The sequence below is a fragment of the Rutidosis leptorrhynchoides genome, chromosome 8 (assembly GCF_046630445.1).
Source record: "Rutidosis leptorrhynchoides isolate AG116_Rl617_1_P2 chromosome 8, CSIRO_AGI_Rlap_v1, whole genome shotgun sequence".
NCBI lineage: Eukaryota > Viridiplantae > Streptophyta > Magnoliopsida > Asterales > Asteraceae > Rutidosis > Rutidosis leptorrhynchoides.
Window position 1 is genome coordinate 18,055,795 of NC_092340.1, and position 14,812 is coordinate 18,070,606.

Genomic DNA, 14,812 nt, shown 5'->3' on the forward strand with positions numbered 1-14,812 from the left:
TATATATTACATTTAAATACGTCGACAAGCAAAACAACAAACTAATGTGAGCTGTAAAAAGAGGCCATGCGATCGCATGGCCAAAGGCCTTCGAATCCATGCGATCGCATGAGGCAAAATTTCAGGAAAGGCCTATAAAAGTCGAGCTCGTTCACTGAATTGCACACACACACATATATCATCCATCTTACTCTGTATTTATTTATTTTATTATTATTATTATTATTATTATTATTATTATTATTATTATTATTATTATTATTATTATTAAGATTAATATTATTATTATTATTATTAGTATTATTATTAGTAGTATTATTATACATAAAATACTACGACGAAGTCATGAGCGTGTCATTTTCAAAATGGGTTTTCAAGCGGGATAGAGCTAAGGAAATTATGGGTTATAGCTATGGAGGTTATGGGTAATGTACGTGGGTATTATTGGCAAGTCAAACCTAGTGTTTATCATCTCTGTTGCGTCTACGTACTTCCCTGCAATATTGAATCACGATATTGATACGTGAGCATTCATATTTTATCTTTTATATATTAATTGTGTATCCATGTCTAGTGCTCGAGTATATATATTTATGCATGCTTGTATGCTAAATTTCGTCGTTAAACAGTTTATAATGAATCACGAATTAAATACATATATTACTAGTAAAAGGTATATGATATACATGTTTTTGGAAAGCTGGCGAAAAATCAATAACTTTTCATTTAAAAATCGCGTAATTTCGATGAACGAATCAAAAGATATGATCAACTGAATTATGATTGACGTTAATTAGAATTGCTTTTGAATCTGCAATTAATATTTAAACAACTTGTTTGTAAGATTGATAAATTGGATTTTTGAATATTACCAACCGAGTAAATGAATCCTTATATAAGGTACGTCTCGTTTTGTTGAACTATTGTCAAAATTGACTTTTTGAAACGACTTTGGATAACTTTTGTATGTCGATCTCGAGCATTAGGATTGTGATACACTATGACCTGACTTAGCTTGATAGACATTTATTGACCAACATATGTTCTCTAGGTTGAGATCTACGGTTATTTGGTAATCCGAGTTTCGGTCACATTTTGGTGAACGACTTTATATGTTGCTAAGGTGAGTTTCATTTGCTCCCTTTTTAATTGCTTTTGCAATATATATTTTTGGGCTGAGAATACATGCACTTTATTTTAAACACAATGGATACAAGTACATACTAAATTCTACACCGAGTTTGAACCAAAAATCCCTTAGCTTTGGTAACTAGTAACTGCCGGTTATAAGAACTGGTGGGCGCGAGTAGTTATATATGAATCCATAGGGCTTGACATCCCCGTCTGTTTCAGGTATAGAAACCCTAGCCTGAACTATAAAACAGACGTATGTTATTTGAGTGTATTGTACATGTTGGTTGCATGTATGTTAAAACAGGGGTACTTATTATAACGTTAAAGCTTAGTTACCAGGGTGCTCAATCTTGTAGAATAATTTGATAAACGTTTTCTGGATGAAATAACTGAAATCTTGTGATCCACATTTATGTACAGATTATGCAAAACATTAAAACTATGAACTCACCAACATTTGTGTTGACACTTGTTAGCATGTTTATTCTCAGGTTCCCTAGAAGTCTTCCGCTGTTTGCTTATATGTTAGACAAGCTATGTGCATGGAGTCTTACATGACATATTTTTCAAGGAAACGTTGCATTCACCAAATCATCACCATGTATCTTATTTTGACTGCATTGTCAACGGAAGTACTATTGTAAACTATTATTTACGGTGATTGTCTATATGTAGAAATCATCAGATATCGAAAACCTCTGATTTAAATATTCATTTATGGTGAGCCTTTTCAAAAGAATGCAATGTTTACAAAACGTATCATATAGAGGTCAAATACCTCGCAATGAAATCGATGAATGACGTGTCAGTCCATATGGATTTGGAGCGATCGTCACAGTATACAATTCTTTTAGTCAAAAAAATTGATTGAAGCTTAACTCTCTAGAATATATACATGTAACCTTCTAAACTTTATTACTCTATTCATCTCTAGTTTAAATTTTCGATTAAATTTCGTATAATTGGTTTTTCTTTTCTATTGCATCAGTTATTCAGTATTGTAAATTTTCGATATATGAGCGTTCTTAATGTTAATGTAGCTAACGCCGATAAAACAACCAGCTAATGAATTAAAACAACATCCTTTCAATTCATTCCATTCCATGGCCATGCAATTCCACTTGTAATTCTAACCATACATTTAGCTTTGTGCAGATATTTTGTTGCTAATGTTATGCTATTCATAAGAACAACTCATGAGTACTTGTATAGAACGATAACTCCGCACAACAAAAGGTACATCGTGAACATTCTCCAAAGTAAACTTTACAAACATTACAGATTGCACTTTACAAACATTACAGATTGCACTCTAGTTGATTGTCTTTTATATCTTACACAACTACACTTTTAACAGTTGTTATGCTAAAGCAAGCTAAAAAGTAGGTTTCCTTCAACACCCTTTTAAGGATACTCGATCCAGCCGGTAAAATTAGAAACCAAGATCTTCTAACCCTTGACGATCTTCTCACACATCTATTCGACTATACCAGAATTATTAGCCAATGAAACAATCATGTATAAGAAATGTCTTTGTACAAGGTTGAAGGACTTCACTAAAATGTGTAAATCTACAAGTGTATTAGTAAATGACTTCACGAAGTTGTGATGTGTTCCAGCGGTTGGTGACCTGCCTCATTTAGGGGAGGTCAGGAGTTCGACCCCCGTTGGATACATATTAAAAACACAATTTAAAGGTTTCCTCCCGGGCAGCGATGGGGGCGAGGTTATTATCGCTGCATCGGCATAGTCGAAACGGGAGATGATCGCAACGGGTGGTTTAGTCCCCCTCGGGTGATCCCAATTGCTGTAAAAAAAAAAAAAAAAAAAGTAAATGACTTCACTAAAATGTGTAAATCTACAAGTGTATTTAATGAATTAACACAATATCATTATTATTTTTGGAAACCAGTAAAAATGAAATTCATAAAACGGACCCAATCCGGGTTATAACTTATAAACATAACAAAACCCGTCAAAATGACCCAAACACTTGTTTTCTTCCCGCCATGTCATCCTTCTGTTCAACAACCCTATCCTCTTTCCCTACCAAAACCCTAACCCCCAATTCAAAACTCCAAAACCCTAACCACAAATCATCCAATTTCTACCCAATCGCTGTCGTTACTTCCACGTGTCACTACGAATCTGAAAGAGGTATCCAATTCGAAACTGGCGACACCTTCTTCCGCCACGAAAGTGCCACAGGCCGTGATCTCGTTGTTCTCGCAGCCGCTCTTCACAAAAAATCAAACAGTAAATTAAGAGTTCTCGACGCAATGTGCGGTTGCGGAATTCGCTCAATGCGCTACTTAGCTGAAGCTAAAGCCGATTTTGTATTAGCTAATGATGCAAATGAGGATTGTAATGATGTCATTGTCTCGAATTTATCGAGCGTTTCGAGTGAAGACGAAGGGAGGTGGTGTGTGAATCATTCGGTTGCGAATCGGCTTTTGGCTGAGCGATATGTGGAAAGGGATTATTTCGATTTAATAGATATCGATTCGTTTGGAAGTGATTCTAGTTCAATTAGGTTTGCTCTTGATACTGTAACATTGGGCGGGTTGCTTTATATTACATCAACTGATGGTTTTTCATCTGGTGGTCATCGGCCTGATCAGTGAGTTTAACATTTGTATACTTGTATACTTGTAGTTTATTCCAATTCGAATGCTTACTAACAAATGCATATGTATGGTATCTTTTATTTATGTTTCAGTACTTTAGCTGCGTATGGGGCGTATATTCGCCCGTTGCCCTATTCGAATGAAATGGGTTTACGGATGCTTATAGGCGGTGCAATTCGCGAGGCTTCTGTGTTGGGATATTACGTAACACCACTATTCTCGTACTATTCGTACCATGGACCCATCTTCAGAGTATTGCTACGCGTTAACCGAGGAAAGACACCCCATGGCATGTACTGTTCGTTAAAGTTAAAGTGTTTACTTTACAACTTTACATAAACTTATTAATGCCAAGTAATCGACTTAAAAGGCATATATCAAGAACAGAGAACATAAGATCCAAAAAGTTTCAGTTAGGGGTATTTGCTAAGTTACAAATTGTTGAAATTTGAGGAATGTTTTTATACTGATAAAGATAAAGAAATTACCAAATACATCTAGTTGACGAATTTTGGATCTTACATTATCTTTATGTTCAATTAATTAATGTTATTATATACTCTTTTTTTAATAGTATAGTATTCATGTGACAGGCACTATGGGTTTATTTGCTACTGCGATTCTTGTGGCCACTCTCAAGCTATTTCATTTGAACAACTTGGTCACATGAAATGTCCTTGTGGATCAGATGTATGGTTTCCGCTTCTAACCTTACATCGTCATAACATCACACGTTGGTTTGATTTGTAATAGTCCTTATTTCGTTTATGGGTCTGTTCCCATTAAAGCGTGTTTATATTTTGTAGTGAAAACTATCCAAAATGGTCTAAAACTGTCATATCTTACAGGTACCCGACTCACTTGTAGTTTCTGGGCCTATGTGGACTGGGCCGCTTCATTGTACAGCCTATCTTAAAGAAATGCTTACTTTGGCAGGGGAATGGGGATGGTTGGGTGATGGCTCAAAAAATGATTTTGATAAGTTATTACGCCGAATGATTGATGAAAGTGATCCTAAATTATCACTTGGTTACATCCAACATGATGAGGTACTTACTATAATACTGTCTTTCTATGTTCTAAAAGTTGTTTAGTGCCGTTTCACCAGTTATTGAGTATTATGTTGATTACTATATACGGAGTAACAGTTAGCAAGTCGTGCAAAGGTCAATTCTCCTCCTGTCCTGACGCTAATGAGTGCCATCAGGAAGGTACTTGCTCTAAGATCGAAATCTTATTCCTTTCTGTAGTGTTAAAAATAACTTGATATAAACGCAATGATCACTCAACAATGCACAACTGCCATTGGTACATTACCGAAATGTTGATATAAACCTGGAACTATAAAAATTATATTTTTAATTGATGTCTTCATATTGTTATGGTATCAATTATAGGAAGGATACGTTGTTTGTAGATCACACATTTCCAACAATGCAATCAAGACAAATTGTCCAATGTCCGAGTGTATTAGGATCGCAAAGGAAATTCAACGACACCGAGTAAAATAACGAGTGCAGCTAAACTTGTTTCTGTGAGCTGGTTTTAGTTGCACAAATCACCCGTTTTTGTGGTTGATCGTTGGTAGAGCCCGAATTTTGGTGCGTCTAGAGGAACCAACTAGAACATGCGGTCTATCCTTGATTGTTAATCATTCCATAGTTAGGGAATAAAACCTTGATTCATAAACATTCCATAGTTAGGGAAGAGTTACTGATCTGGAATATCGATTTCCCCAACTAGATCTTGATTTATTTATTATGTTACTGTTCATGTTGAGTGTTTCTGTTATATTGCTCTTGCTAAAAATGTATTGGGCATGTTAGTTACAGGTTTCTGTAAACCTAATAACTAATATTGCATTATTAGTACTGCACACCATGTAGGGTTTTTAGGTGACATTTCACCAATGCAATGGAAACTTAATCTGTTCACCAAATTCCTTGCAGCTAAGACCTATTCTAACCGTCCGTTAAACACCTTCCCTCAGTCCATAGTCAAACACCTTCCGTCAGTCCATGTGGCAAAAATGACGAAAATAACGCGGCGTCAGTTTTCGTCTGTAGGGGGTGTCAGTTGGGCCATTGATGCAAAAAAACGTTACGGACACGTGGCCTTTTTGATTGGATTAATTTCTGACGCGTTTGACCCACGTCCCTCCAATGGTCATCCGACCGTTTCCTTTTTTTTCTTCGAAAATCTAAATTTAAACATTATCTTCATCTTATCTTATTCTATATATACACATACATTTATCTTCATCTTCATCAACAAAATCTTACAAAAAAATTTATCATTATCTCCAAAAGAAAAATACCATGTCTAACCCAAATCAAAGACCACCAAACCCCCAACGACTACAAAGAATGGTTTCAATAAGAAAACTATTTGGGAGTTATTTCATCAAACCCGAATAGTCTCCAACAAATACCAATCATTATGCCTCAATTTCATCCTCTAACACCGGAACAACAACATCAACTTTGAGCAACGACGACTTTTGGAACCAGCTCAACATCAATATCGTCCTCTAACACCGTTGTTGATGAATCTGATGACTCCGACGTCACAACAAGAAACGGTGTTTGAGACTCAACCACAAACTTAAAGAACAAAATCAAGAAGATACGGTCCCAGAAACTCAAGACAGTATTATAAGAAAACATAAAAAGAAGCAAGATTAATCTTTATTTATATTTATATTCGTTTTTATATATTAATTGTTAAATTGTTACTCCGAAGACGGTCCCGGAAACTCAAGACCGTAGTATTATTTATAATTGTACCTCGATCAATTCAAGCATTTGGTGGATAAACCACCACCACAACAAACCAACGAATCATCTGAAGACGACAACTAGTTTAGTAGTTTGATTATGTATTATTTTTATTTCGAGTACTTTTTTTAGTTTATAATCGTTTTTTTATTTAAGTACTTTTTTTTATTTAGTATTTTGTAATTTATTTTTATTTTAATGAATATAATATTATGAAAATTATTAAATAAATGTATTAATTTTATTAAAATGCAAAAATAAAAAACTGGTGGACCTTACAGGAAACTAACACAAACATCGGACACAATAGTTATAAAATGTCAGAAACTAAAAGAAGTAGCTTCAAAAGAAACGGGTCAAATCATGCATTTTGGAAGTGATTTTATAATCTGTGTCGAACAGGTGGTCGCCTTCGTATGTGGATATTTTTTTTGAACGACGATTTTTTTGCATCAGTAGATCATTTGTATCATTACAAGAATCTACTCTCACTCAATGACGATGACCTGAATGTTTTGTCGTGGAGCATAAGCATTTAAGTGGATACTATCATTTAATTTTCCTTCACCATCTAATTCTACGTTATGAATAATGTTTCATGTTGGTTTTAGGGATGATGGCCGCTGCTTCCATCTGGGCTGTTGTTGTTTAAAATAGTACAGGCACGATTGATCGATATTCATGTGGCTAATCAAGAAATTCAAGATCGGACATTGTACTATAATGACCCCAATGTTTTTTGGCATTCATGGTAGAATAAGAATAAAACGTAGAATACAACCAGGAAAGAGAGAAAGAAAAGACAATTCTTCAATATGCATCAAACGTTGGCTAGTTTTAGAGCCGGGGATGTTGGCTTGTGTTTGTTACTGGAACTAATAGATTAGACGACTAGGGTTTGTTAAATTTGTAACCAATTTTGTTGTCCATCTAGGTGACAAATTGATGTGATAAGTTTATGTTTATTTACTCAAGAATGAGTTACAAAATTAACTGGGTGATAGTCTGATAGATCTAGTTGTTTGTTTATTAATTTATTTTGTCCATCTAGCTACTAAAGACGTTTAAAATAGTTATTACACAATCTAATGAACTCGCATTCATTTTAAGAATAAGAACAACCAGATGGTAATCAATACTGGTGATGAATACACGGAAAGATTACCATATTTGTCACTAGTTACTAAAGATTACCACATTTGTGACTAGTTTACTAATTGTATCGAGTGCTTAAAAGATACATGAGATATTATAGACATAACTAGTCCGGGTCCGGCCTGCGCGATGCGGCGGAGGCTTTCGGCCTGCGTATCCATATTTAACGTAGCTTTATGTATTTACAGAAGGGAAAACGGCTCGTGTTAAGCGCCGTTGTTGGAGTTGTCGTCTTTACTGGTTTTTTAAATCTGTCCGGTTCGAACGTAGTTAGTTTCGTTTTGTTGATTTGTAATAGTCCTTATTTCGTTTATGGGTATGTTCCCATTAAAGCGTGTTATGCTGTTAATATCTGCAATTTGTTTATATTTTGTAGTGAAAAACTAACCAAAATGGTCTAAAACTGTCATATCTTACAGGTACCTGACTCACTTGTTGTTTCTGGGCCTTTGTGGACCGGGCCGCTTCATTGTAAAGCCTATCTTACAGAAATGCTTAATTTGGCAGGGGATGGTTGGGTGATGGCTCAAAAAATGATTTCGATAAGTTATTACGCCGAATGATTGATGAAAGTGATCCTAAATTATCATTTGGTTACATCCAACATGATGAGGTACGTACTATTATATTCTCTTTCTATGTTTTTTTTTTGTTGTTGTTGTTGTTGTTGTTGTTGTTGTTGTTGTTGAGTGCATTTTAACCAGTTATTGAGTATTGTTATGTTGATTACTATATAACAGTTAGCAAGTCGTGCAAAGGTCAATTCTCCTCCTGTCATGACACTAATGAGTGCCATCCGCAAGGTCAATTCACTTATGTAGTTTTATTGATAACTTGATATACACAAAAAGATTACTTAACCGTGTAATGTTGATATATCCCTGGAATTATAAAGATTACGTTTTTAACTGATGTCTTCATATTGTTATGGTATCTATTATCTATTATAGGAAGGATATGTTGTTTGTAGATCACACATTTCCAACAACGCAATCAAGACAAATTGTCCAATGTCCGAGTGTATTAGGATCGCAAAGGAAATTCAACGACACCGAGTAAAATAACGAGTGCAGGTTTCTGTTATATTATGTTACTGTTCATGTTGATTTATTTATTATGTTACTGTTCATGTTGAGTGTTTCTGTTATATTGGTCATGCTAAAAAGGTATTGGGTATGTTAGTTACAGGTTTTTATAAACCTAGGTGACATTTCACCATTGCAATGGAAGCTTAATCTGTTCACCAAAATCCTTGCAGCTAAGACCTATACTAACCGTCCGTCAAACACGGTCAGTCCATGTGGCAAAACTGACGAACACTGATGAAAAATAACGCGGCGTCAGTTTTCGTCAGTAGGGGGTGTCAATTGGGCCATTGACTCATAAAAAAAACGTTACGGACATGTGGCCTTTTTGATTGGATGAATTTATGACGCGTTTGACCCACCTCCCTCCAATGGTCATCCGACCATTTCCTTTTTTTTCCCATGAAAATCTAAATTTAAACATTATCTTCATCTTATTCTATATATATACATATACATTTATCTTCATCTTCATCAACAAAATCTTACAAATTTTTTTTATCATTATCTCAAAAAAAAAAAAAAAAAAAAAACCATGTCTAACCCAAATCAAAGACTACAAAACCCCAACGACTACAATGAATGTGAAACTATTTGGGTGGTAGTTCATCAAACCTGAATAATCTACAACAAATGCCAATCATTATGCCTCAAATTCGTCCTCTAACACCGGAACAACAACATCAACTTTACTTGGGCAACAACGACTTTTAGAACAAGCTCAACATCAATATCATCCTCTAACACCATTGTTGATGAATCCGAAGACTCCAACGTCGCAACAAGAAACGGTGTTTGAGACTCAACCACAAACTCAAGAACAAAATCAAGAAGATACGGTCTCGGAAACTCAAGACCGTATTAAAAGAAAACATAAAAAGAAGCAAGGTTAATCTTTATTTATATTCGTTTTTGTATATTAATTGTTAAATTGTTATTATTTATAATTGTACCTCGATCAATTCAAGCATTTGGTGGATAAACCACCACCACAACAAACCAACGAATCATTAGAAGACGACAACTAGTTTAGTAGTTTGATTATGTATTATTTTATTTCGAGTACTTTTTTTTAGATTATAATCTTTTTTTATTTAGTACTCCCTCCGTCCCACTACAAGTGTTCAGTATGACTTTTCAGAGTCTTTTTTGTTTAACTTTGACTCTAAATAATTTTATTTGTGTTATATAATACTTGATGAAATTTATATCCAATAAAATACAATTAATAAACAATCCATTCATACAATTTTCGTAAAAAGTTACATAACAAAAATAAAATTATTTATAGTCAAAGTTGAACTAAGAAGACTCTGAAAAGTCAAACTGGACACTTATAATGAGACGGAGGGAGTATTTTGTAATTTATTTTTCTTTTAATGAATATTATATTATGAAATTTATTAAATAAATGTGTTAATCTTATTAAAATGCATAATATAAAGCTTGTGGACCCTACAGAAAACTGATATAAAAAACTGACACAATGGTTATAAAATGTCGGAAACTAAAAGAAGTAGCTTCAAAAGAAACGGGTCAAATCATGCATTTTTTGGACATCAGTTTGGGATCACTCAGGGGGACTTAACCACCCACGCGTTCATCTCCCCTAGTTGCATAACCCGCCCTCAACTACTGCCCTGGAGGAAACCCGAACCAATCTGAGGGCATGGCTGGTAAAAACCCCTCCCTGCTGCCCCCACACTAAGCGAAAGACGACCTGATTGGATATTTCAAGTTAGGGATAACATTGAGTGCAATGTTGCAGCCCAGGGAAGTCGAACTGAGAGGCATACCACTACCAGCTGAGCTGCAACTCAAGTAATTTTATTATCTTTGTGTGGAACAGGTGGTTGCCTTCGTATGTGGATACTATCATTACAAGAATCTACTCTCACCCAACGACGATGATCTAAATGCTTTTAGTGGAGTTTAAGCATGTCAGTAGATACTATCATTTAATTTTCCTTCACCATCTAATTCTACGTTATGAATAATGTTTCATGTTGGTTTTAGGGATGATGGCTGATGCTCTATCAGGGCTGTTGCTGTTTAAAATAGTACATGCACAATTGATCGATAATCATGTGGCTAATCAAGAAATTCAAGATTGAACATTGTACTGTATTGACCCCAACGTTTTTTTGGCATTCATGGTAGAATAAGATGAAATAAAACGTAGAATACGAGGAAAGAGAGAAAGAAAAGACAATTCTTCAATTTGCACAAATGCACCAAACGTTGGCTAGTTTTAGAGCTGGGGATGCTGGCTTGTGTTTGTTACTGGAACTAATAGATTAGACGACCAAGGTTTGTTAATTTTGTAACCAATATTTTGTCCATCTAGGTGACAAACTAATGTGACAAGTTTATGTTTATTTACTCAAAAATGAGTTACAATATTAACTGGGTGATATATCTAGTTGTTTATTTATTTATTTTGTCCATCTAGGTACTAAAGACGTTTAAAATAGTTATTACACAAATCTAATGAACTCGCATTCATTTTAAGAATAAGAACAACCGGATGGTAATCAATACCGGTGATGAATACACGGAACGATTACCATAATGTCACTAGTTACTAAAAATTACCAAATTTGTGAGTAGTTTACTAATTGTATCGAGTGCTTAAAAAATACATGAGATATTATAGACATAAAAACGAGTACGGAAATTAACCAAATTAACTAGGAGATAGATTTAGGAGTTTACGAAGGAATATTCAAATGTATTCGATAATACTTGGGCAAATGTCACGCTTTTTATAAAAATAAATAAAGTTTGTTACTTCGACATATACAGACAGACACTAATTTGCTTATGTGAAATTTAAATTCGGTTTCAGTTCGGTTATCGATTTTGTTACTCAAAAAATTTCAAAACTGAAAACTAAACCGATGAACACCCGTAATCGGAATTGTTAAGGGGATATCTATCTATCTATCTATCTATCTATCTAGATGTTATGAACTTATCTCATAAGTCACTCTTAACCATAACATATTTTCTCACTTTTTTCAATTGTTGTTATTTGATTTCTATAAAATAAATGATAACATAGTTATTTAAACTAAAAATACTTTCATTAATCTCTCTTATACTTAAAGTAAACACACAAGTAAGTGACAATTCAATTTAGAAAAAGATCTCAGCCGTTTATGTGTTTCTAATCTTCTAATCACAGCCACTCAATTCCTAATCTATCTCTAAACACGTGATAAAGAGGGGATTAAGAGATAAACTCTCCTTAATACCCCTAATTATATAAAAACTGACGGGATGGTTAAAGCATATTAGGGGTTCTTTGGAAAGAAGTCAGTCGCGTGTTTAATCAGAAAAAAAACCCAGAACAATACGCTCCCGATTCAAAATATTAGGGTTTGTATTCAATTAGTAATCACCAAAAGAATTGACAAGGCATTAGAGTTCGTGTTCAATTAGGAATCAGACTTCAACTTCGATCTATTCAATTAGGAATCAGAAATTAGGGTTCACGAAGCATTAGAGTTCGCACATCGATTTTTACTTGAGGTATGTATTTCTTCAATTACATGATTATCTGTGTATATCAAGCAGCTATCCTCAACATCCAAAAATGTCTCTCCAAGATCCAGTCGTCCTACATTTACTAAATGAGAAGATTCAATTTAATTAGGTTGTTATTTGGTCGATGTAAGACAAATGAAGATGATCTTAAATCATCGTCGGATTCTCAAATCTCTGATATTCACCTTTGTTGTGTTTTATTTGGGCTATGTAAGACGATACAATCGAATATTTCACATTCGTCAATACCATTTGATGAAGTCTCACATTTAGCTTCTGAAATCGGAGGTAATTATTATGGTTAATTATGTTAATTATGTTGTTTTTCGTTTCATCTAAACTATCACATTCGTTTAATCTAAACTATTTTGTCACATTAATTTCTTCTACAGGCGATACAAACGACGGCTTCAAAAATCAAAATTTATTTTCTTCGTCACGATGCCGCCTTAAATTTTAATTTTTCGTATTGCTTTTCTTCATTAACGTTTTCTTTTCGATTTTTCTGTCGAGATTTTGATTTTAAAGTTTATTTGATTTTTGTTCGTTTGGTTAGTATGGAAAGGAGCATGACCAGGTTTTACTAATTCTATGAATAAGGTGATTGATTCGAAAGTGTTTAATATTTTTCACTTCCAATTTGTTTTGTTGCTTATTTGTTTTTAAATTCGAATTTCAGTTTCTTCTTATTTGATTTAAATGCAGTTGCAGCAAGTTATAATTATATAGTGATTATGAAAGTGTATGTAAGGTGTTTGATAAAATGTCAAAGAGAAATGGAACATATAAAGTGATGGTGGTGGTGTATGCTTGAAGGAAATACATGATGTTAGCCTTGTGAAAAGAAATCACATGTTTGTAGACTTGAAATTTATTTTCAATTCATAAAGATCATTACAAAAGTTCATCATCATATTAAAACTTTTATGTATTCGTTTGTAGAATATTATATATTGACTGTTTTTGACTAGCTGTAATTTAAATCAGCTTGAATGGCTATATTGCTAAGGTTGCAAATTAGCAGGTATGAGTTCTTCTACATTGGATTGCACGTTCCATATTTAATTTTACCTCTTTCGTTTTAAATATCGTGAATACAAAAGTTATCTTTCAGATTTTACATGGGTGTGAAGACATTGAATCAGTGATTTTGTAAAAAAAATTAAAGGAAAGGAGGGATTGTTCAAATTTACTTAACAACCATCAACCTGCTATTTTTTTTCGAACCAATGAACTCTCAAGCTGCTGTCATTTCTAACCAAAAATCGCCCTGAATGTGTTGGTGCTTTTTCAAACCAAATCAGCCCACAGACTCTGACAATCTTTTTAAACCAAGACAGTACCCGAAACTCCTCTGCTGTTGATTTGGTGACCTCTCTAGATGTAACACCCATAGTTTTTTTTACTCACATTTTTTTCAGCAACTTTCAGCAGGTTTTCCGTCCACAACAATCTTGGTTGGTCTATTAGGATTTGACCATGGAAATAGGTATTTATATGTTTGGATGTTTGTTGATTTTTTTACAATCTTAAAAGATGGTGCAATCGGATGGTTTTGTTCACATTAATGATAGATTGTTTTTTCCATAACTTGTGTTCCAGGTTCATATTAACAGCATGAACAATAAGATGCTTTTCGGTTATGTAAGGGCATTTGATCGACATTACAACATGGTGTTGTAGAATGTTTGAGATATGAGGACCGGGGTTAGTTTTGTCTTAAAATTAAATTGTGTAGCATTTCTTATTTTTATTTTATTTTTTAAACCTTTTGTTTAATATAGGTTGTGCCTTCTATGATTCTAAGGGTTTATACATATATATTGTGTTTAAATTTTGCATTTATGGTTATGTAATAAGGATGTGAGGATGAATATTTGATGGATGATTTTATGAGTCATATGACGACATTGAAGGGAGCAATAAGTGTAACTTTGACAAAAAAAAAATATAGTTAAAATGCTGTGAACTGCAGAGTTTGTCGGGCTGCTGTAAAATGTGGAGTGTGCGGGACTGTTGTGAACATTCAATGTGGTTACAAAAGAGATTAAGGTGCTATTTTATTCATTATATATATGTATGTTGTAATTATGAGTATCGTATTGAATGGCTTGATTAACAGTAATGTTGATGATATACCTGCTTCCGTTTGGTGATTTAATATGACAGGTTTGACTATCAGAGTCAAACTGTGATTTTTTTTGCTTTAAATTGTGATTTTGATTGGCTATGGTATGGTGGTAAATGGGAAAGAGTCGAAACTTATTTGGACTGGTGGTTCAGTTGTGAAGGTTTGACTTTTCAAAGTCAACCCTGATATAAATTTCATGATGCAACTGGTTTGTTAATATTTGATGTTTAATTTGTTCTTGAGCCATTTATGAAAATAATGCATTGATTGTTATGGAAATCAGCAAATGTAAATTGCTATTTTAGGTTGACATAATTAATTTACAGTATTTTTTTTAGGTTTGTTGATTTACAG

At 33.9% G+C, this 14,812-nt stretch overlaps 1 protein-coding gene and 1 long non-coding RNA gene across 2 annotated transcripts; both read left to right on the forward strand.

Annotated features, from left to right (window-relative positions):
* Positions 1 to 3,143: 3,143 nt before the first annotated feature.
* Positions 3,144 to 5,540, forward strand: LOC139864935 (tRNA (guanine(26)-N(2))-dimethyltransferase-like). Its single transcript, XM_071853499.1, has 6 exons — positions 3,144 to 3,754; positions 3,854 to 4,054; positions 4,355 to 4,451; positions 4,610 to 4,810; positions 4,910 to 4,972; positions 5,159 to 5,540. The coding sequence occupies exons 1-6, from the start codon at positions 3,144 to 3,146 to the stop codon at positions 5,270 to 5,272; spliced, it is 1,287 nt and encodes a 428-aa protein (XP_071709600.1). The 3' UTR covers positions 5,273 to 5,540.
* A 6,981-nt stretch (positions 5,541 to 12,521) lies between these two features.
* LOC139862484 (uncharacterized) lies at positions 12,522 to 13,137 on the forward strand. Its single transcript, XR_011764198.1, has 3 exons — positions 12,522 to 12,615; positions 12,720 to 12,927; positions 13,033 to 13,137. It is a non-coding gene; the product is annotated as an uncharacterized lncRNA (long non-coding RNA).
* Positions 13,138 to 14,812: the final 1,675 nt, after the last annotated feature.